At 42.8% G+C, this 25196-nt stretch overlaps 1 protein-coding gene across 1 annotated transcript in view; it reads right to left on the reverse strand.

Moving 5' to 3' along the window:
• Positions 1 to 25196, reverse strand: part of pnpla8 (patatin-like phospholipase domain containing 8) — a 97060-nt gene that overhangs the window by 67115 nt on the left and 4749 nt on the right. Inside the window, exons 2-4 of the mRNA XM_063058234.1 lie at positions 19671 to 20883; positions 14400 to 14549; positions 852 to 1003 (exon numbers count right to left, since the gene is read on the reverse strand). Coding sequence (XP_062914304.1) covers positions 852 to 1003; positions 14400 to 14549; positions 19671 to 20507 — 1139 coding nt within the window. The 5' untranslated portion in view covers positions 20508 to 20883. The remainder of the gene's footprint in view (positions 1 to 851; positions 1004 to 14399; positions 14550 to 19670; positions 20884 to 25196) is intronic.

Below are 25196 nucleotides of genomic sequence, written 5' to 3' on the forward strand. Positions count from 1 at the left end.
ATTGATGGCGGCCCATCTGTTGCGCAAGCATGAATTTGTCTTGCCTGGAAGGACTGTTTGGTGCCCTGAATGGCGATGAGGGAGGAGGTGCATGGGCATGTAAAGCACTTAGGCTACTTGCAGGGATAAGTGCCCGGAGGGAGATTAGTGGGGTGGGAAAGTGGAACTTCCCAGTGGCCAAACATTTTCATTCCCATTCCTTCAGCTGCCTCCCTTGCTACCAATCGCCTGCCCCAACCACTTCTTTATCTTTATCGCCCCTTTAGAAACTTCCACCGGCATATTGCCCACTTTGGGAATCACTGCTTTAGACCATTTAAAATTCTGAGCTTTGCATGACACAGGCTCTAACTGGTTTCCATTAAGTAACCCCATCCTTTAAACTTTTTTTTCCTTTCTACAAGAGGATTCTTACTGCATTGCTGTGTGTTTTATATTTTTAATACCAGCACTTCTTAGTGCAATTTGAGCCTGATTACCTATTTGTAACCAATTGCAGACACTAAGTCTGTATCAATGAGATTGTTCAAGCTCTGTTAATATAGATGCCTTACAGAGATTATTGGGAAACTACCAGTAAAAATACGAGATTGTAAGAAATATTGTTCGACCATGCATAAACATCACTACAAGAATATTAAATTAAAATTGTTTTGCTATATAATTCCATCAGGCAAAAAATAAATACCACAAAAAATGAATATAGCAAACATAAAACTAGAGCTGCCAGAAAACCTGTGTACTACCTGTTCAATGACTTTGTCAGTTGTGTGTTCAGTGATAAGGGAGGGATATTAGTTTGATACAATATTAGTAGCCACCACTTTAAAAAAACACAGTAAATTAATTACCTTGTTCCTCCTCCATCAATAGCCAAGACTCGAATACCACGGCCTTTAGGAGGATTTGAATACCCAATTAAAGCCAGAGCCTCTCTGACTGCACTCTGAAGGGCTTCATCATTTGCCTGCCTCAGGCGTAACAAGCAAGGAATTAGCTTCTCCTGTTTAAAAACACAAGTTGTAGAAAGCTGTGAAGCATTCATCACAAATATTATAATGCATGTTTAAAGGATTAAGTTATACTCAGCTAGCTTTTAAACAAAACATTGTACAAAACTATTCAGTGGAAAGGGAGAACTGATATTTTATGGAATAACTTGCGAGTGAATATTTTTAGCACTCAAATATGTTCTACAATGTGTAAGGCCAGTATCTAGTGACGACCACTGTGTGTTGCAAATTATTTTAACTCTTTTGCTAAATTACCTAAAAACAGTTTCTAAAATACTTGACTGTGGGCCCATTTTAATCGGTCAGTAGAAGTCAATACTCCAATTCACCTCCCCTATTTAAATCCTGCTTTCAGAATTCCAACTTGCTGCAGATAGGAAGCCAACAGAAAGTCTGCACTGCATCTTGCTAATGGAAAAAGCATTTATTGTTCTTCAGGTGTTAATAATCTTGTATTTAAAATTTAGTGCATGAAGGAAAGGTGCAGATCTTTAAGCTCAGTCCATTTGCTCATGATCTATAAAATCACCCTTCGCTTATAAATTTTCAGCTATAAACCACCCTTCTGTTGTATAGTACATAGCAATTAAATGTTAGTTAGGCCTTGTGGCCCTGTGGCTCAGAAGGATAGGGAAAGGAAGAGAAAGGCAGTAGTGATAGGGGACTCCATAGCTAGGGGGTCAGACAGGCGATTCTGTGGACGCAAGAAAGAAACACGGATGGTAGTTTGCTCCTCCCAGGTGCCAGGGTCTGGGATGTTTCAGATCATGTCCACGATATCTTGCAGTGGGAGGGAGAACAGCCAGAGGTCGTGGTACATATTGGTACCAAGGACATGGGTAGGAAAAGGGAAGAGGTCCTGAAAACAGACGATAGGGAGTTAGGAAGGAAGTTGAGAAGCAGGACTGCAAAGGCAGTAATCTCGGGATTACTGCCTGTGCCATGTGACAGTGAGCATAGGAGTAGAATGAGGTGGAGGATAAATGTGTGGCTGAGGGATTGGAGCAGGGGGCAGGGATTCAGATTTCTGGATCATTGGGACCTCTTTTGGGGCAGGTGTGACCTGTACAAAAAGGATGGGTTGCACTTGAATCCCGGGGGACCAATATCCTGGCCGGGAGGTTTGCTAAGGCTACTGGGGAAGAGTTTAAACTAGAATTATTGGGGGGTGGGAACTGAACTGAAGAGACTGGGGAAGAGGCAGTTGGCTCACAAATAGAGAAAGCTTGGAGACAATGTGTGAGGGAGGATAGGCAGGAGACAGAGAATGGACGTGCTCAGACCGATGGTTTGAGATGTGTCTATTTTAACGGAAGGAGTATTGTGAACAAAGCAGATTAATTTAGAGGGTGGATCAGTACTTGGAGCTATGATGTGGTGGCCATTACAGAGACTTGGATGGCTCAGGGACAGGAATGGTTAGATTATGTGAACACTCAGTCCTCTTTTTATTGTCATTTAGAAATGCATACGTGCATTAAGAAATGATACAATGTTTCTCTGGAGTGATATCATAGAAAACAGGACAAACCAAAGACTAGCACTGACAGAACCACATAATTATAACATATAGTTACAGCAGTGCACAGCAATACCATAATTTGATGAAGAACAGACCATGGGCACAGTAAAAAAAAGTCTTAAAGTCCCGAGTCGATCGACTCCCTAGTCCCTGATAGCAGGCGGCAAAAGGGAGAAACTCCCTGCCATAAACCACCAGGCACCGTCAACTTGCCAATGCCTTGGAAGCAGCCGACACCGAGTCCATCTGTCCGAAAACTTCGAGCTTCCGACCAGACTCTCCGATACAGCCTCCCGAGCACCATCCTCTGCCGAGAGCCTTCGACCTCGCCCCGGCTGCTGAAACACGCAAAGCCGAGGATTCGGGGCCTTCTGCTCCGGAGATTCCGGTTACCACACAGTAGCAGCGGCAGCGAAGCGGACATTTCAGAAGTTTTCCAGATGTTCCTCCATGCTCTCATGTCTGTCTCCACCAAGTCAGAATTGTGCATGGTCCCCTACTTGACAGATAACAGACATCATCACCAAAGTGGCCACGCATGCTGCCGTCGCGCCACAGCGCACCGCCATCTTCTCTTCCTCCTCTCCAAATGTTTTAAGTAACCTTAAATGGTTACTTCAAGTGCCGGGTTTTAGATGTTTCAGAAAGGACAGGGAGGGAGGCAAAAGAGGTGGGGGCGTGGCACTGTTGATCAGAGATAGTGTCACGGCTGCAGAAAAGGTGGACGTCATGGAGGGACTGTCTACGGAGTCTCTGTGGGTGGAGGTTAGGAACAGGAAGGGGTCAATAACTCTACTGGGTGTTTTTTATAGGCTGCCCAATAGAACAGGGATATTGAGGAGCAGATAAGGAAATAGATCCTGGAAAGGTGTAATAATAACAGAGTTGTCGTGGTGGGAGACTTTAATATCCCAAATATCGATTGGCATCTCCCCAGAGCAAGGGGTTCAGATGGGGTGGAGTTTGTTAGGTGTGTTCAGGACGGTTTCTTGACACAATATGTAGATAAGCCTGCAAGAGGAGAGACTGTACTTGATTTGGTATTGGGAAGTAAACCTGGTCAGGTGTCAGATCTCTCAGTGGGAGAGCATTTTGGAGATAGTGATCATAATTCTTTAACCTTTACAATAGCATTGGAGAGGGATAGGAACAGACAAGTTAGCAAAGTGTTTAATTGGAGTAAGGGGAATTATGACACTCTCAGGCAGGAACTTGGAAGCTTAAATGGGAACAGATGTTCTCAGGGAAAGGTACAGAAGAAATGTGGCAAATGTTCAGGGGATATTTATGTGGAGTTCTGCATAGGTACGTTCCAATGAGACAAGAAAGTTATGGCAAGGCACAGGAACCGTGGTGTACAAAGGCTGTTGTAAATCTGGTCAAGAAGAAAGGAAGAGCTTACGAAAGGTTCAGAGAGCTAGGTAATGTTAGAGACTTAGAAAATTATAAGGCTAACCTGAAGGAGCTTAAGAAGGAAATTAGGAGAGCCAGAAGGGGCCATGAGAAGGCCTTGGTGGGCAGGATTAAGGAAAACCCCAAGGCACTCTACAAGTATGTGAAGAGCAAGAGGATAAGACATGAAAGAATAGGACCTATCAAGTGTTACAGTGGGAAAGTGTGTATAGAACCAGAGGAAACAGCAGAGGTACTTAATGAGTACTTTGCTTCAGTATTCACTATGGAAAAGGATTTTGGTGATTGTAGTGATGACTTGCAGCAGACTGAAAAGCTTGTGCATATAGATATCAAGAAAGAGAATGTGCAGGAGCTTTTGGAAAGCATCAAGATGGATAAGTCGCCAGGACTGGATGAGATGTACCCCAGGCTACTGTGGGAGGCAAGGGAGGAGATTGCTGAGCTTCTGGCGATGATCTTTGAATCATCAATGGGGACGGGAGAGGTTCCGGAGGATTGGAGGGTCGCGGATGTTGTTCCCTTATTCAAGAAAGGGAGTAGAGATAGCCCAGGAAATTATAGACCAGTGAGTCTTACTTCAGTGGTTGATAAGATGATGGGGAAGATCCTGAGAGGCAGGATTTATGAACATTTGGAGAGGTATAATATGATTAGGAGTAGTCAGCATGGCTTTGTCAAGGGCAGGTCTTGCCTGCCGAGCCGAAATGAATTTTTTGAGGATGTGACTAAAGACATTGATGAAGGAAGAGCAGTAGATGTAGTGTATATGGATTTCAGCAAGGCATTTGATAAGGTACCCCATGCAAGGCTTATTGAGAAAGTAAGGAGGCATGGGATCCAAGGGGACATTGCTTTGTGGATCCAGAACTGGCTTGCTCACAGAAGGCAAAGAGTGGTTGTAGACAGGTCATGTTCTGCATGGAGATCAATGACCAGTAGTGTGCCTCAGGGATCTGTTCTGGGACCCTTACTCTCTGTGATTTTTATAAATGATCTGGATGAGGAAGTGGAGGGTTGGGTTATTAAGTTTGCTGATGACACAAATGTTGGAGGTGTTGTGGATAGTGTGGAGGGCTGTCAGAGGTTACAGTGGGGCATTGATAGGATGCAAAACTGGGCTGAGAAGTGGCAGATAGAGTTCAACCCAGATAAGTGTGAAGTGGTTCATTTTGGCAGGTTAAATATGAAGGCAGAATATAGGATTAATGGTAAGACTCTTGGCAGTGTGGAGGATCAAAGGGATCTTGGGGTCCAAATCCATTGGACACACAAAGCAGCTGTGCTGGTTGACTCTGTGGTTAAGAAGGCATACGGTGTATTGGCCTTCATCAATCGTGAAACTGAATTTAGGAGCCGAGAGGTAATGTTGCAGTATACAGGACCGTGGTCAGACTCCACTTGGAGTACTGTGCTCTGTTCTGGTCCCCTCACTACAGGATGGATGTGGAAACCATAGAAAGGGTGCAGAGGAGATTTACAAGGATGTTGCCTGGATTGGGGAGCATCCCTCATGAAAACAGGTTGAGTGAACTCGGCCTTTTCACCTTGGAGCAACAAAGGATGAAAGGTGACCTGACAGAGGTGTATAAGATGATGAGAGGCACTGATCGTGTGGATAGTCAGAGGCTTATTCCCAGGGTTGAATGTGTGTCTTCAGGCCCCTGTACCTCTTCCCTGCCTCCCTGATAGCAGCAATAAGAAAAGGGCATGGCCAGATGGTGAGTATCTTTATCAATGGAGGTCACCTCCTTTAGGCACCACCTTTTGAAGATATCCTCAGTGGTGGGAGGTTTGTGTCCATGATGGAGCTGGCTAAATCTACAACCCTCTGTATCTCTTGAAATCCTGTGCATTGCAGCCTCCGTACCAAGCAGTGATGCAACCAGTCAGATTGCTCTCCATGTACAGTACATCTATAGAAATATGCTAGAATTTTTGGTGACATCTTAAACTCCTAATGAAGTATAACCGCTGCTGTGCCTTCTTTGTGAATGCATCAATATGTTGGGTCCAGGATAGATCCTTTAAGATATTGACACCAAACTTGAAGCTGCTCACCCCTTTCTACTTCTGACGCCTCAACAAAGGCCGGTGTATGTTCTCCCAGTATCCCCTTCTAGAAGTCCACAATCAATTACTTGGTCTTACAGAGGTTGACAGGCAAGGCTGTTGTTGCAACACCACTCAACCAGCTTACCTATCTCACTCCTGTACACCTCCTCGTCACTAGCTGACAATAACAGTGGTCTCATTGGAAAATTTATAGATGGTGTTTTAACTGTGCCTAGTATAGTCACGAGTACAGAGAGATTTGAGTAGTGGGCTAAGCATGCCCATGAACTAGTATGTGCGTTCAGACGAAATCCTACATTAGTTGTTTGTGTGGGGCTTCCCCATATAATCTGTATCTACACCATCACAATGCTATTTTAAAGTAGAATTTTTCCATTAATATGATATTTGATGCTGCAAACTGTTTCAAAGTACCTGCAATTTTACATCTGTCCACTAAGTGACACTGTAGTGCAATACAGGTGTCCCCCGCTTTTCGAACGTTCGCTTTACGAAACCTCACTGTTACGAAAGACCTACATTAGTACCCTATTTTCGCTTTCAGAAGGTGTTTTCACTGTTTCGAAGAAAGGCAGCGCGTGCCCTGAGCAGCCGCTCTCCCCCGGATTCGGAACGGCATTGCTTAAGCACGTGCCTGTGAGCAGCCATTAGCAAGATGAGCTCTGAGGTATTGGAAAAGCCTAAAAGAGCTCATAAGGGTGTTACACTTAGCGTAAAAGTAGACATAATTAAGCGTTTCGATCGTGGTGAACAAAGCAAGGGCAAAGTAAGTTTGGCTTGTGGAAGCTGATGAAGATGATGTTGAAGAGGTTTTGGCATCCCATGACCAAGAACTGATAGATGAAGAGCTGATGCAATTGGAAGAGGAAAGGATAACAATTGAAACCGAATGCAGTAGCGAAAGTGAAGCAACTACGTGAGATTTTCACTGCAATGATAAAGTACAACTTTAATTTTGAAAGGGTACGTAGGTTTAGGAGATAATTGCAGGATGGTTTGCGTCCTTACAAAAACTGTATGATAGAAAAATGTGCGAGGCTCAGCAGTCAAGCAAGCCTTCCACATCAGCCACAGCAGACGACAAACCTCAATCTTCAACATCGAGGTGGGCAGTCATAGGAGAAGATGAGCTGCCTGCCCTGATCGACGATGAGATGACACCCCCATGTCCCACCACCCCAACAGCCGGGCCCCGGACAGATACTGTACCGATTCGCGGAGAATGCAGCAGTAGCCAGGAGGCACACAGCACATCTTTAAGAAAAAAGCCGAAATAAACAAGCTAATTAATTAGGTGCTGCCGACACGTAATTGTTGGCCCAGATCAGTGCCGATTTCTGATTGCATCGCCTCTGATCTGGGCCGATAATTACGTGTCGGCAGCACCTAATTAATTCGCATGTTTATTTCGGCTTTTTCCTTAAAGATGTGCTGTGTGCCTCCCAGCTACTGCTGCGTTCTTTGCGGCAATGTATCGGGTCGGCGACCCGGAGGGTGGAGGCCACTGCACCACCCAGCCTGCAACGACTCAGTCTAACACACCATCATCCGTGTGCTCGGCGCTGTTTTCCCAATTCCGGTAAGTGATACTACACTGTACATACATTATTTCTACTTTATATAGGTTGTGTATTCTTACGTGTTATTTGGTAGATTTGGCAGCTTCATAGTTTAAAGGTTACTGGAGAGCGTGTTTATGCCAACAGCGCTTGTGTGAGATTTTCTGCCGAGAGCGCTTGCGTGAGATTTTCCCTACGGAGATCTGTGCAGGCAATCGTTGTAGAGAAGTATTTCTACTTTATATAGGCTGTGTATTTATCATATCATTCCTGCTTTTACTGTATGTTACTGTTATTTTAGGTTTTATGTGTTATTTATCATGATTTGGTAGGTTATTTTTGGGTCTGCGAACGCTCACGAAATTTTCCCATAATGGTAATTACTTCTTCGCTTTATGACATTTCGGCTTACGAACCGTTTCATAGGAACACTCTACCTTTGGATGGTGGGGGGAACCTGTACTCAAAAATTTTGTGGCAAGGACAGAACCCAAGAATTTAAAAGACCTCTATTCAAGAGGCATCTAGAGAGACAGGGTGTACTCTGGCTATTATGCCAACTCTACGGACTCTGAAATTGCTTCTATGGATTTGAAGGCAGCTAACATAGCCCACTATTTAAAAAAGGAGAGAGAAAATTTGGAACAATGGAGTGCCCTCCTGCTTCAAAATATCCACCATACTCCTGTACCTAAAAAGACTAAAGTAGTATGTCTGAACAACTGGCATCCTGTCACGCTCACCTCCACAATAAGCAAATGCTTTGAGAGCCTATTCAAGGATTACATCTGTAGAATGCTACCACCCACACTGGACTCCCTACAATTTGCTTACTGACACAACCGATCAACAAATGATGCACCAGCCACTGCTCTACACACCGTCCTTACACATCTGGAGAAGAAAGATGCTAATGTGAGAATGCTGCTCTTGGACTACAGTTCAGCATTCAACACCGTAGTTCCCTCTAATCTCAAATAATAATGAGGCAGCCTACAGAGAAGAAGTCATCACCCTAACATAGTGGTGTCAGAGACTTCAGCCTTCACCCTGCCTTGTATAGCTGGACCCTGGACTTCCTGTCAGATCGCCGGCAGGTGGTAAGAGTGAGCTCCCTCACCTCTGCCCCTCTGGCCTGTGTCTTAAGCCCCCTCCTTTACTCTCTGTATATGTAAGACCATAAGATATAGGAGCAGAAGTAGGCCATTTGGCCCATCGAGTCTGCTTTGCCATTCAATCTTGGGCTGACCAATTCTTCTAGTCATCCCCACTCCCCTGCCTTCTCTCCATATCTTTTGATGTCCTGGCTAACACCCATGACTATGACACCACCCACAGCTCCAATCTGCTAATTAAATGTGCTGACGATACTACACTGATTGGCCTAATCTCAAATAATAAGGAGGCAGCCTACTGAGAAGAAGTCATCACCCTGACACAGTGGTGTCAAGAAAACAACCTCTCCCTCAATGTCCCAAAAACAAAGGAGCTGGTTGTGGACTACAGGGAGAATGGAGACAGGCTAATTCCTACATCAATGGACCTGGGGTTGAGAAGGTGAACAGCTTTAAAGTTCCTCGGCATAAACATCACTGATGATCTCGCATGGTCTGTACATACCAGCTGTGTGGTGAAAAAGGCACAACAGCGCGTCTTTCACCTCAGACGGTTGAAGAGGTTTGGTATAGGCCCCCAAATCCCAAGAACTTTCTACAGGACACAACTGAGAGCATCCTGACTGGCTGCATCACTGCCTGGTATGGGAACCATACTTCCCTGAATCACACGACAGGTGCGGACAGCCAGCTCATCTGTAGATGTGAACTTCCCATTATTCAGGACATTTACAAAGTCAGGTTTGTGAAAAAGGTCTGAAGACCTGAGCCACCCCAACCACAAACCGTTCCAGCTGCTACCATCCGGGTAGTGGTACAGCAGCATAAAAGCCAGGACCAACAAGCTCTGGGACAGTTTCTTCCACCAGGCCATCAGACTGAATAATTCATGCTAATACAACTGTATTTCTAAGTTATATTGTTGTACATACTATTTATAAATTACTATAAATTGCACATTTAGACAGACGCGTAATATAATGACTTTTACTCATTTATATGAAGGATGTAAGTAACAGTCAATTCAATTCAATATGCTCAGTAGTAATGAAAATACAGGAATTTTTTGTGATGAAATATGTTATAATAGAAAATAGTGAAAGAATAAGACTCAGCAGAATCAGCATGAATTTATGAAACGAAAATCATTTTTGAAACAGAAAAGGAGAGCATTTCATAACTGGTGAGAGACTGGGTGGCAAAGATTCTCATAGGAAATTGGGCAAGCATGCACACAGATCAATGAAAACCAACATGCAGGTGTAACAAACAACTGAGGAAAATTATATGTAAGCATTTATTTTAAGAGGATTTGGATAGAGAAGTACAGCTGGAATTGGATAGGGCTTTGGTGGGACTGCACCAGGAGACTTGTGTATAGCTTTGGTCTCCATACCCAAGAAAAAGTGTATGCATCACAAAGAGTGCAGCAATGGTTTACTACTGGTTTTAGGAATGCAAGCTTGCCATACAAGGATAGACTATGTATGTATTCTCTGCAGTTTAGAAGAACCGGAGGTAATCTCATGGAATTAACAAAATTCATACAAGTCTTGATGAAAAGAATCAAATCCCTGAAAAGAATCAAGCTCTTAATGATGATATTATTTTTCTCCCCTTTCAATACAATCAGTTCACTTTGTATATTACTACCCAGCCCAATCTTCCTTGAACTAAATCTATTTACTGTTACAATTGAATTAAGTATTAGGCGAGATTGCACTGACATGGGCAATGCACCTGCTGATGAGATCTGGACTTCTGCACTGGAGTAGAAATGCACACAAAGCATCTAGTCACCAGCACTACCTTAGCTTGCTACAAAGGTGGAGGCATTCGGTAAATGGATACCAGATACATTTTGTATCCATCCACTTATGTGAAGCTGGAACTCTTAGTACAACCCATTCTTCGAAACAGGTCCCATGATAAGTGAAAAATTAACTCAATGTTCCCTTCATTTTATGACTTAATTACTGCCAGTAGTTTAATGAACTTAAATGTTAGCTGCAGTTTAAAACCAATTAATTTTAAATATTGTGTTAATTATTTAGAAATTGTGAAATAAAATCTCTGGTCATATGGTCTCCAAGCATGGAAATAATTCCTTTGACCCAACACATTCATGCCAACTTATTGTCCAGCAAGCTAGTCCCACTTGCTGGCATTTGGTCCATAGCCCCCTAAACTTCTATCTGTGTACTTACCTAGATGGCTCCTAAACATTACTAATGTGAACCAGAATCTGAATCAGGGTCCTGACGAAGGGTCTCGGCCTGAAACGTCGACTGCGCCTCTTCCTATAGATGCTGCTTGGCCTGCTGCGTTCACCAGCAACTTTGATGTGTGTTGCAGGTTTATTGTAACTGACATAAGTTGTGAAATTTGTTGTTTTGCAGCAACAGTAAAGTGCACCTAAAAATTACTATAAGAATACAATAATATATAAAAAAAATAAATAGTGCAAAAAGATTAAAATAGTTACAGAGTGTTGTCATGAACCATTCATAACTCTGCTGGCAGAGGGGAAGAAGCTGTTCCTAAAATATTGAGTGTGCATCTTCAGCCTCCTGTACCTTCTTCTTGAATGTAGTAAAGAGAAGAGGGCGAAGTCCTGGATTATGAGGATCTTTCATGATGGATGCCACCTTCTTAAGCCTTTTGAAGATGTCCGCTAAGGATGGAGCTTGTTGAGTTTACAACCATCTGCAGCTTTATCTGATCCTCTGCATTTGCACCTCCATATCAGGTGGTGATGCAAACAGTCAGAATGCTGACCACAGAATATCGGTAGAAATATGCTAGGGTCTTTGATGACATACCAAATCTCCTCAAACTCCCAATGAAGTATATTGTTGACTAGTACTGAGGGGATGATGGTGTTGAACACTGAACTATAGTTAATAACCAACAGCTTGACATAGATATTGGGGTTGTCCAGGTGGTCCAAGGCCAAGTGGAGAGTCGGTGAGATTACATCTGCTGTTGACCTGTTGTGGCGGTCAGCAAATTACAATGGGTCCAGGTCTCTGCTAAGAAAGGAGATAACTCTAGCCATGACCAACCTCTCAAAGCACTTCATCACAGCAGATATAAGTGCTACTGCACAATAGACTTTGAGGCAGCTCACCCTACTCTTCTTGGACATCAGTATGATTGACAACCTTTTAAAGTTGGGAACCTCCAGCTGCATTAGTGAGATTGAAGATTTCCTTGAACACCCCAGTCAGTTGGTTGGCACAGATTTTCAAAGCCTTGCTTGGTACACCATCAGGGCTCGATGCCATGCAAGGATTCAGCCTCTTCAGATTCAGGTTTAGTCATAGTCATACTTTATTGATCCCGGGGGGAAATGGTTTTTGTTACAGTTGCACCATAAATAATAAATAGTAATAGAATGATAAATAATTTAATAGTAATATGTAAATTATGCCAGTAAATTATGAAATAAGTCCAGGACCAGCCTATTGGCTCAGGGTGTCTGACCCTCCAAGGGAGGAGTTGTAAAGTTTGATGGCCACAGGCAGGAATGACTTCCTATGACGCTCTGTGCTGCATCTCGGTGGAATGAGTCTCTGGCTGAATGTACTCCTGTGCCTACCCAGTACATTATGTAGTGGATGGGAGACATTGACCAAGATGGCATGCAACTTAGACAGCATCCTCTTTTCAGACACCTCCGTGAGAGAGTCCAGTTCCATCTCCACAACATCACTGGCCTTACGAATGAGTTTGTTGATTCTATTGGTGTCTGCTACCCTCAGCCTGCTGCCCAGCACACAACAGCAAACATGATAGCATTGGCCACCACAGACTCGTAGAACATCCTCAGCATCGTCCGGCAGATGTTAAAGGACCTCAGTCTCCTCAGGAAATAGAGACGGCTCTGACCCTTCTTGTAGACAGCCTCAGTGTTCTTTAACCAGTCCAGTTTATTGTCAATTCGTATCCCCAGGTATTTGTAATCCTCCACCATGTCCACACTGACCCCCTGAATGGAAACAGGGGTCACCGGTACCTTAGCTCTCCTCAGGTCTACCACCAGCTCCTTAGTTTTTTTTCACATTAAGCTGCAGATAATTCTGCTCACACCATGTGACAAAGTTTCCTACCGTAGCCCTGTACTCAGCCTCATCTCCCTTGCTGATGCATCCAACTATGGCAGAGTCATCCAAAAACTTCTGAAGATGACAAGATTCTGTGCAGTAGTTGAAGTCCCAGGTGTAAATGGTGAAGAGAAAGGGAGACAAGACAGTCCCCTGTGGAGCTCCAGTGCTGCTGATCACTCTGTCGGACCCACAGTGTTGCAAGCACACGTACTGTGGTCTGCCAGTCAGGTAACCAAGAATCCATGATACCAGGGAAGCATCCACCTGCATCGCTGTCAGCTTCTCCCCCAGCAAAGCAGGGCAGATGGTTTTGAACGCACTGGAGAAGTCAAAAAACATGACCCTCACAGTGCTCGCTGGCGTGTCCAGGTGGGCATAGACACGGTTCAGCAGGTAGACGATGGCATCCTCAACTCCTAGTCGGGACTGGTAGGTGAACCGGAGGGGACCTAATATCACTGGCATGTGCTCTGAGATATGTTGTTTTTGTTGTTTTGCAGCAGCAGTACAGTGCAATACATAATTTAAAAAAGCTACAAATTACAATTATATATATATATAATTAAATATGCAGTGCAAAGAGAAAAACAGTGAGGTAGTGTACATGGGTTCCTGGTCCATTAAGAAATCTGATGGCAGAGAAGAAAACGCTGTCTCTAAAACATCGAATGTGTGCCCTCAGGCTCCTGTACCACCTCTTTGATGGCAGCAATGAGAAGAGGGCATGTCTTGGGTGATGGGGTCCTAATAATGCATACAGCCTTTTTGAGGCAATGCTTTTGAAGGGGTCCTAATGCTGGGGAGCTAATGCCCATGATGGAGCTTGAAAGATGTTCTGATGTTGGCTTCTGAAATAGATAACACAGGGTCACCGCTTGCTGGAGGAATCACACAGCTGTAGTTTTATTCTACTTTTTTTTTGTCTTCTTCAACCACTCCAGCTTATTCCAAATATGCACCACCCTTTACACAAAGTTGTAGCCCCTGATATCCATTTTGAATCTCTTGCCTCTGATCTTAAACTTATGTACTCTTGTTTTTAGCACCTCTTCCCTGGGGAAAATGAAATCTGCTTTCACCTTGTCTATACCCATCATGGTCTTATAAATTGTTAATCAGGCTGTCCCTTTATCTCCTACATTTCCTGGAATCAAGTTCTCATCTGCACAACCTCCTTGTAACTCAAGCCTCCAAGTCCAGGCAAATTCCTAATATATCTTTTTTGGTCTACAGTGGTCCACAGGTGGAGCCATAGTTTGTGCTACCTACAGACAGCCACCTCTTATGGATTTCTGCATATTAGTGGCCACAGCAGCAGAACAATAGACATAAGAAACTGAACAACCAGGAGGATTTCATGAGAGGTGGATGTGAGGCATTGGCTAGGTCTAGCTCATAGTACTTGGTTTTAATGTCCTATTAAAATCAAAGGAAGTCAATGGTAACAATTTTGAAATGTTACAAAAAATTCACTTCAAGTTCAAACTAGGACTGCTACACAGTGGAACATAGCAGCGAGACTGGTGATAGGGGAAAAAACACATTGTAAGTTTCACTTCTACACAAAAGGAACAAGAGCCCTGTTCATTTACCTTGACAGCCACTGCCCTGGTTTCAGGGAATTCTAGAAGATGGTAATTCAGTTCTTCTACTCGATTGATGTATACTTTAACATCGGAAGCTCTACGCAGTGCCTGCACCAAAGCTCTTGTCCTGTTATCCACACTGAACTTGGCAATAATCTAGACAATTTAAAAGGCAGTACTATTATACAAGGAAAAGAATACTTGCATCATGTCACATTGATTCTTTGGTCTTGGAGACATAGCATTCCATCCTGAAAACACTTCTTTTGGAAAGAGTAAACCAAGCAAACTGAGCAAGATATTTAAAAAATTACCTAAATTCTGAAGATAAAATGTGTGAATAAAAGACCATTTAGGAAAGGATAATTTACTATTTGTTAAGTAATAGTATCTCATGCACCTTAAGATCATGCAGTACAATCATTGGTGTTCTAGGCTTTGTAAAACAAAACGATTTCATTAAAAAAAATTAAGGCAAAGAAAACCAAACCTGTAAACAAATTTGACTTTATAACCATTGAAGATGCAATCAAAAATCTATAAACCAGTTAGCTCAGACATGCAGAGGAGAAAATAAGCAAAAAAACACATGTACTGCAAAAAAAAATCAGGCAAGAACTGATAAATCCATCACCCAATGTCTGAACAATATATTATACTTAAAATTAATGCTCTCCAAGTGTGGAGAGGAAACATATTAAGATACATAAACAATGAAAAATGAGAAAAACAGAATTGTTATTGGGAACTTTAATACTTTTTTATTAATTTCTTCAGGATTGGGCATCACTTGCATGACTGATATTTATTGCTCATCTACAACTGGTAATGAGCCCCCCTCCTTCAAACAGGAAGTAGAGGGTTGGCCACAGAATGGGGAAGTAGTTCCGGGATTTAAACTCAAGGATGATGAAGCAGAAATAACATATCCAAGTTGAGATGGAGATGAACCTGCTTTGGTGGCAGAAGTCACATACTAAGAGGTGCTATTGAAAGAGTATGGGTATTAGAAGTATATTTTATAGATGGCATATACAGACCTGGCAATGGCATTGCCACTGAATGTAGGTGTTTCATCATTTCTAGTGTACTTTTGGAGCATGAATATAACCAGCCATACCTGTATGTTGTCCAAGTTAAGATGCATACAGACAAAGGCTGCTTCACTTCTCATGAGGAGTTGTACAATAGTTAATTCTGCCCAATCATTTGTAGATATCCTCACTTTTAAATGAAGATGACAGATATCATAGATGAAGTATGATCAGGTCTTGGACCATGCCCTAGGCCTGTTGAGGGGACTGCAATTTGAAAGTTCTGATGGAAGCACATTTGGAGTTATAGAACACTATAGCACAGAAACAAACCATTTGGGCCATCTAATCCATGCTGAACCATTAATCTGCCTAGTCCCATCGACCTGCACATGGACTGTAGCCCTCCATACCCGCCCGTCTATGTACCTATCCAGAGTTCTCTTAATTGTTAAAATCAATCCCATATCCACCACTTGCACTGGCAGCTCGTTCCACACTCTCACCACCCTCTGAAGTTCCCTCTCATGTTTCCTTTAAACATTTCACCTTTCACCCTTGCCCCATCACCTCCAGTTGCATTCTCACCAACCTCAGTGGAAAAAGCCTACTTGCATTTACCTTATCTATACTTCTTGTAAATTTTCACTGCACTCTTTCAATTTTACTTGCATCTTTCCTGCATATAGATGACCAAAAATACACACAATATTCCAAATTCGGCCTCATCAACATCTTATACAATTTCAACATAACACCCATCCTGTACTCAATACATTGATTTTCGAAGACAGATGTGCTAAAAGTTTTTTTTGCAACCCTCTCTATTTCTGATGCCACTTTCAAGGAATTATGGATCTGTATTCCCAGATCCCTCTATACTACAGCACTCCTCAGTGCCCTACTTTTCACTGTGTAATTAGCAACTAAGGTTGATCCTACCAAATTGCAACACTTTGCACCTGTCTGCATTAAATTTCATCTCCTATTTTTCAGCCCATTTCACCTGCTGGTACAGATTCTGCTGTAAGCTTTGATAGTCTTCCTCACCGTCCACTTCAAATCCTGGTGTCATCGGCAAATTTGCTGATCAGTTTACCACATTATCATCCAGATCATTGTTCGAAATAACAAACAACAATGGAGTCAACACTGATCCCTGCAGCACACCACCAGCCACAAGCCTCCTGTTAAAGAGCAACCATCTACAACCACTCTCTGGCTTCTTCCAAGAAGCCAATATCTCATCCAATTTACTACCTCATCTTGAATGCCAAGCAACAAATGCCAATCTTCTTGACTATCCTCTCATGCAGGATCTTGTCAAAGGCCTTGCTGAAGTCCGTGTAGAGAACACCCACTTCAACAATTTTCCTGGTAACTTGCTTGAAAAATTCTCTAAGATTAGTTAGACATGACTTACCATGCACAAAGCCACACTGACTACCCTTAATCAGTCCCTTTCTATCCAAATACTTATATATATATAGTCCCTTAGAATAACTTACAATAACTTTTCCATTGCTGATGTCAGGCTCACCGGCTTACAATATCCTGGTTTATTTTTAGAGCTCTTCTTAAACAACATTAGCTATCTTCAAATCCTCCGGTACATCACCTGTGGTAAAGGGTGCTTTAAATATCTCCTACGACCCCTGCATTTTCTGCACTACCCTCCCACAGGGTCTGAGGGAATACCTTGTTAGGCCCTGGGGATTTATCCACCCTAATTTGCCTCAAGACAGCAATACCTCCTCTCTAAGCAGTATATGGTCTATGACCTGCTGCTGCATTACCTCATTTCTACAGATTCTGTGTCCATCTCCCGAGTAAATACAGGTGCAAAAATACTGCATTAAAAAATATGCAGCTCAGAACAGTAGTCACACCATGCTTGACCTTTCGATTCTTGACTTTGTACGTAGGCTTAACAACATCTTTCTCCACAATGACTCCATTAACTATTCTGGTATTCTGGTTCCCATCCCCCTGCAACCCTGGTTTTAACACCCTCCCCCCACAGCACTAACAAATTTTCCTGCTTGGATGCAAGTGTCCCTCCAGTTCAGGTGCAAACCATCCCTTCTGTACAGGTTCCACCCTCTCTGGAAGAGAGCCCAATGATCCAGAAATCTAAGGCCCTCTCTCCTGCACAAAAATTCCTTAACTACTTGTTAAACTCTATGATCTTCCTATATCTCACTGGTATTTGTAGCAATCCTAAGATCACAACCCTGGAGGTCTTCTCCTGTAACTTAACACTTACTGTAACTGCCCAAACTATTTTGCAGGAGCTCACCACCCCTCCTACCCATGTCTGTGGACCACGACTTCTGGCTGCTCACCCTCCCCCCCCACTTGAATGCTGTGGATTCTGTCCCAAGATTCCCTTGACCCTGGCACCCAGGAAGCAATAAACCATCTGGGAATCTTGTTCTTGTCCACAGAACCTCCTTAGAACCTCCTTTCCGTTCCCCTAATAGAGGCAGAGCAAAGTTTAGATGGCACTGAACGGCAACTCCTTTGCTTGAATCTTTAGAAACAGCTCTATTTCTATCACTGATATCTCTTTTATTCTTTTTCAACGTTTTTTTGAAGACCCTGACCTGGAGTTACACTCTGACTTCGGTTCTTTGCAGGAATGGGACCCACTCTCAGGGCCTGACGATCGGACGCTTTTTGACATGCCAAGGACGCGGCCTGGAGGACTAGCGCACCTTCAGGGTGCCGGATTTTCTGATTCAAGATTAGTGCCCCCAACTGAGGCGTCACGGGAGAAAATGGAACATTGGGAGATGGGTGTCCAGAGCCAATTCTCTGGGCGCAGAGCTCTGAAAAAGCGACGCAACAGACATTTAATATCATAAATCAGCGAGTTGCTTGTCATGTCTCCCCTCTTGCTGTGAAAACAGGGACACCTCTTTTTCCCTTATTAGGGAGAGAGAGAGTCTATGGTATGTCGAATTACTGGGTGAATGAATAGTCTTTGGGGTACTGCAAGTCTGTGTCTTTATTGATGCTTTGCTGCACGCTTGAGTGCTCGGTGGAGGGTGCTGATGCTTTTTAAGATGCTGGGGGGGTGGGGAGAGGGATCATTGCCTTGCTGCTGCTTGTGTGTGGGAGGAGGGCTTTGGGGTTCTAATGTTTAACTATCATTCATTCTTTGGGGCACTCCTCTGTTTTCATGGATGTTTGCGAAGAAAAAGAATTTCAGGATGTATATTGTATACATTTCTCTGACATTAAATGTACCTATTGAACCAGTGAATCTCCTATCACTACAGATCGTCTCTTCTACCCTCTTCCCTTCTGAGCCACAGAGCTAACTGTTGTGGCTTTCCTCTGCTAGGTCATCCCCTCCCCTCCCCAAACAATATCCAAAACGGTATACCTGTTGTTGATGGGAACAGCCACAGGGGTACTCTGCATTGGGTGCCTATCCTCTTTCTCCCTTCTGTCACCCAGGTTACCCGTGTCCTGCATCTTGGGTTTAACTACCCCACTGTACGCCCTGTCTATCCAGAGTTCATCCAGTTCCAGTTCCAGTTCCAACTCCCTAACATAGTGTGTTAGAAGCTGAAGCTGAATGCAATTCTTGCAGGTGTAATCATCAGGAACACTGGAGGTCTCCCTACCTTCCCACATCCCACAAGAGGAGCATTCTAGTATCCTGTCTGGAATCTCCACTGCTTTAAATGTGCAATATGAGATAAAAGAAGAATAAATTATGGAAAAAAATCCACATATGGCCTACAGGTCTCCTAAGCCTCAATGAGACAATTCGAACCAGTTTACAATCATTTAAATAGATTCTGACTGAATGGGTAAATCCTGCATCAGATCATTACTAATAATAAATCAATCACCCTGCCTCATTAGCCCTTTGGCAGCCTCCAAGGTCACTGGAGTTAGATCAATAGAATATATTCCTTCAAAGTGATTGGACATTCCATGTGATACAAGTGTGAATACGTGGGTTGTTGAATATTTGAGAGTCAAGTACCTGTGTGCACCAGACACCATACATCATGCTGACTTCGAAAAAAAAATGCCACTGCTTTCTGATTGACAGAATCAAACAAATATAAGGGCAATACAGTGCTTGCATGTTGGAAAAAGAATGGCAAAAAATAAACTGAAATTGCAATACAGCAGACATAGAAGGGAAAATCTCTTTCCGTTGTTCTATCTGACCAAGATAAAAATTAATCTCTACTTAGGAAGCATATCAACTTCAGATTACCTTTTCTCGCTGAAGAGCCAAATACTTGACTTTATCGTCTACTGGCTTGGTTTCCTTGTCATCAGTTTTCTCATCAGCTCTAATTGCACTTTCACCCTTCTGGCATTTATTCTTGGTTTCAGCATTCTCTTTCATTTCAGTTCGCAGCTTGGGAACAAAACTCCCAAAGTAAGAATCCACAAACGCTTGAACACTATTTGTTGGATAAGAAAGTAAACTAGCAAAACTCTTTTTTGTGGTTGCAGTTGAAGAGGTTGTGTCAGTTACAGCAGTATCTCCATTACAGGTATTTAAACCATCGACTCTTTTATCTTCTGCTCCACTTACTTTTGATTTAAATGTTGATGTCCATATGGGATCAGTCTTAGACCCAACTGTTTGTTCAAGCGAAGGTAATTTTCTGTCCTTTTCTATATCTACTTGTTCCACACTCCCAAAATAACTATTGATATGATTTGCCACATAATTGAATGTTTCACCAAAATTAGTAGTGACGTAGCTGACATGGAAGAGATTTGATTTTTCGTCTCCTTCTTTGCTACTTTCACCATTACTATATGATTTCTTGTTGGAATTATCTTCAAGTTCTGAACCTATAGGATAGTTGGAAACAGAATGAACGGTATTCTCTGTTGTCTGGTTCAGATCTTTAAGTTCATTAGATTTAGTGGTGGTTAGTTTCCCTGAGTTTTCACGTGGCACACCTATCTCAGTTTCTGAATTCTTCACCGAAATACTTAGAGTGGGTTTCAGTCGTACAAGTTTCCCAATGAGCTCAGTGTGTGTAGTACTGACAGCTTTTGACACAGAGTCTAAAGTGCTCTTGATGCGCGACATGCGATGCCTCAGAGGTGTTTTTCCCTTTGGAGGGGAGGTATTGTAATGTAAAATGCAGTTGTACAAAATCAATGTAATTCTTCAAGTAATTTGATCACGAATATGTACCACTTCTCTTCTGATCCATTTGCAGCAAATTGGAAGATTCTTGGATCTTATTGGACAGTGTATTAGTTTGACAGTGGTTTAGAATGAATTTAATAATGTACCTGTAATGAAGTTCTCACTGGCAGAGCCCTCTTAGGTGACAACCTAAACAAGTTAGTACATACTGATGGTTCAAATATCAAACAGACCAAACAAAGAGGGCTGTAGCACTTTCTTAACTTCACTCTGATCTTTCGTTCTGCAAGTCACCTGGTCTCCTGTTGTGTTTCTGGGAAACAAAGCAAAATTCAACCATGAATTCATCTAAAAATTGTGAGGCTGGACTCAACAGAATACACTAATAAAGAGCAAATTTGCTTGGATTCTGTGTCAAATTTCATTCAAAGTAAGAATTTTATCAAATTCTGAAAAACAAGCCATTTCAAATACAAACTGTAAACAATCATCAGCAATAACTGCAAATTATTTAATAGCTAGAAATGTCACAAAATAAAGATATCATTTGCCCTATTTCCCATCTCTAAAATTGAAGCCCACTTGAACTATGGGTCAAAAACTTCAGGGTACCTTCAGTAAATTTTCTTAATCGGTGACTATTCACAATCTCAAAAATTGAGTGATAGCAGGACACCTGCTTGAAATAATCAAATCCCTGATACCAACATACACTATGTTATTAGTTACACCTGCTCATTAACATAAATATCTAATCAGCCAATCATGTAGCAAATGCAGAAAAATATACAGACACTGTCAAGAAGTTCAGTTACTGTTCAGACCAAACATCAGAATGGAGAAGAAATGGAATCTAAGTGACTTTGACAGTGGAATGATTGTTGGTGCTCGACAGGGTGGTTTGAGTATCTCTGAAACTGCTGAGCCTCTGAGAATTTCACTCACAACAGTCACCAGGGTTTACAAGAGGAAAAAACATCTAGGGAGCAGCAGTTCTGTGCACAAAAATGCCTTGTTAATGCGAGAAGTCAGAGGAGAATGCCAGACTGGTTCAACCTGACAGGAAGCCAACGGTAACACAGATAACCACGCATTACCACCTTATAACATATCAAACCTTGAAGTGGATGGGCTACAGCAGCAGAAGACTACACTGCCTTCCATTCCTATACCTAATAAAGTGGCCACTGAGTGTATATATCAAACTTCATTTGCTCAAAGGATGAAATACAGGATAAAGTGCAAAGCTCTGGTAGACTAGCCATTTTCGTACTGTACAGAAACCAATTCAGAACAACATCTGCCCAACTTGGTTACAAATAAATTTGGGATGAATGGCTCAAAAGGTAATCAGATTGTGCATTTATCCACAAAGTCATTAATGAAACAGCAATAACAAGGAATCTGAACTTTTATTACCTGAACATGCAAAGTGAACCATGATGTAAAGTTCAACTGGTTTAATAAATTACAAGCACTGACATTTCAAAATAGTCTTTTGTTGAGTTCAATGATATTAAAAGTACAGGTCATTTTACAATTACAAACACACTTCTAATGCCTCAGTCCTGATGCTTACAGAAAGACATTGAGTAATTTTGGAAAATGAAGGAAAAGACGTAAATTGTAGATGCTTGCAACATTATTACAGATTCAAATACATTTCATAATTGTGTTAGACGAACTTATGGAACAAATGAAAATAAATTGTGACCTTCAAACGGTCATTATAGACGGAATTGCAAAATAACTTGGAATTAAATACTTCATGTCATTAATTGTTGGAAGAGATAGGCATAATACTGAAGAGGAGGGGCAGACTTGATAATAAAGGATAGGATGAAGGTAGTGGAGGGAAAATATCTAGACCATAAGACCATAAGACAAAGGAGCAGAAGTCGACCATTCGGCCCATCGAGTCCACTCCGCCATTTTATCATGAGCTGATCCATTCTCCCATTTAGTCACACTCCCCCGCCTTCTCCGGCTGGCACCAGGGCAGGAATGGATTCTCAATATTCCTGGATTTCAGTGCCTTAAAAGGGATAGAGAGGGCAGAAAAAGGGGAGGAGGGGTGGCATTACTGGTCAGGGATACTATTACAGCTACAGAAAGGGTGGGTAATGTAGCAGGATCCTCTTTTGAGTCAATATGGGCGGAAGTCAGGAACAGGACGGGAGCAGTTACTCTACTGGGGGTATTCTGTAGGCCCCCTTGGTAGCAGCAGAGATACAGGGGAGCAGATTCGGAGGCAGATTTTGGAAAGGTACAAAAATAACACAGGGTTGTTATCATAGGTGACTTTAACTTCCCTAATATTGATTGGCACCTAATTAGTTCCAAGGGTTTATATGGGGCAGAGTTTGTTAAGTGTATCCAGGACGGATTCCTGTCACAGTATGTGGACAGGCCAACTAGGGGGAATCCCATACTAGATCTAGTACTAGGTAATGAACCGGGTCAGGTCAGATCTCTCAGTGGGTGAGTATCTGGGGATCAGTGACCACCGCTCCCTGGCCTTTAGCATTATCATGGAAAAGGATAGAATCAGAGAGGACAGGAAAATTTTTAATTGCGGAAGGGCAAATTATGAGGCTATAAGGCTAGAACTTGCGGGTGTGAATTGGGATGATGTTTTTGCAGGGAAATGTACTATGGACATGTGGTTGATGTTTAGAGATCTCTTGCAGGATGTTAGGGATAAATTTGTCCCGGTGAGGAAGATAAAGAATGGTAGGGTGAAGGAACCATGGGTGACAAGTGAGGTGGAGAATCTAGTCAGGTGGAAGAAGGCAGCATACATGACGTTTAGGAAGCAAGTATCAGATGGGTCTATTGAGGAATATAGGGAAGCAAGAAAGGAGCTTAAGAAGGGGCTGAGAAGAGCAAGAAGGGGGCATGAGAAGGCCTTGGCGAGTAGGGTAAAGGAAAACCCCACGGCATTCTTCAATTATGTGAAGAACAAAAGGATGACAGCAGTGAAGGTAGGACCGATTAGAGATAAAGGTGGGAAGATGTGCCTGGAGGCTGTGGAAGTGAGTGAGGTCCTCTATGAATACGGTATTCACCAATGAGAGGGAACTTGATGATGGTGAGGACAATATGAGTGAGGTTGATGTTCTGGAGCATGTTGATATTAAGGGAGAGGAGGTGTTGGAGTTGTTAAAATACATTAGGACAGATAAGTCCCCGGGGCCTGACGAAATATTCCCCAGGCTGCTCCACGAGGCGAGGGAAGAGATTGCTGAGCATCTGGCTAGGATCTTTATGTCCTCGTTGTCCACGGGAATGGTACCGGAGGATTGGAGGGAGGCGAATGTTGTCCCCTTGTTCAAAAAAGGTAGTAGGGATAGTCCAGGTAATTATAGACCAGTGAGCCTTACATCTGTGGTGGGAAAGCTGTTAGAAAAGATTCTTAGAGATAGGATCTATGGGCATTTAGAGAATCATGGTCTGATCAGGGACAGTCAGCATGGCTTTGTGAAGGGCAGATCGTGTATAACAAGCCTGATAGAGTTCTTTGAGGAGGTGACCAGGCATATAGATGCAGGTAGTGCAGTGGATGTGATCTATATGGATTTTAGTAAGGCATTTGACAAGGTTCCACACTGTAGGCTTAGTCAGAAAGTCAGAAGGCATGGGATCCAGGGAAGTTTGGCCAGGTGGATTCAGAATTGGCTTGCCTGCAGAAGGCAGACGGTCGTGGTGGAGGGAGTACATTCAGACTGGAGGATTGTGACTAGTGGTGTCCCACAAGGATCTGTTCTGGGACCTCTACTTTTCGTGATTTTTATTAATGACCTGGATGTTGGGGTAGAAGGGTGGGTTGGCAAGTCTGCAGACGACACAAAGGTTGGTGGTGTTGTAGATAGTGTACAGGATCGTCAAAGATTGCAGAGAGACATTGATAGGATGCAGAAGTGGGCTGAGAAGTGGCAGGTGGAGTTCAACCCAGAGAAGTGTGAGGTGGTACACTTTGGAAGGACAAACTCCAAGGCAGAGTACAAAGTAAATGGCAGGATTCTTGGTAGTGTGGAGGAGCAGAGGGATCTGTGGGTACATGTCCACAGATCCCTGAAATTTGCCTCACAGGAGGATAGGGTAGTTAAGAAAGCTTATGGGGTGTTACCTTTCATAAGTCGAGGGATAGAGTTTAAGAGTCACAATGTAATGATGCAGCTCTATAAAACTCTGGTTAGGCCACACTTGGAGTACTGTGTCCAGTTCTGCTCACCTCACCATAGGATGGATGTGGAAGCATTGGAAAGGGTACAGAGGAGATTTACCAGGATGTTGCCTGGTTTAGAGAGTATGCATTATGATCAGAGATTAAGGGAGCTAGGGCTTTACTCTTTGGAGAGGAGGAGGATGAGAGGAGACACGATAGAGGTGTACAAGATAATAAGAGGAATAGATGGAGTGGATAGCCAGCACCTCTTCCCCAGGGCACCACTGCTCAATACAAGATTACATGGCTTTAAGGTAAAGGGTGGGAAGTTCAAGGGGGATATTAGAGGAAGGTTTTTTACTCAGAGAGTGGTTGGTGCGTGGAATGCACTGCCTGAGTCAGTGGTGGAGGCAGATACACTAGTGAAGTTTAAGTGACTACTGGACAGGTATATGGAG

The sequence above is a fragment of the Mobula hypostoma genome, chromosome 9 (genome assembly GCF_963921235.1).
Source record: "Mobula hypostoma chromosome 9, sMobHyp1.1, whole genome shotgun sequence".
Lineage (NCBI taxonomy): Eukaryota > Metazoa > Chordata > Chondrichthyes > Myliobatiformes > Myliobatidae > Mobula > Mobula hypostoma.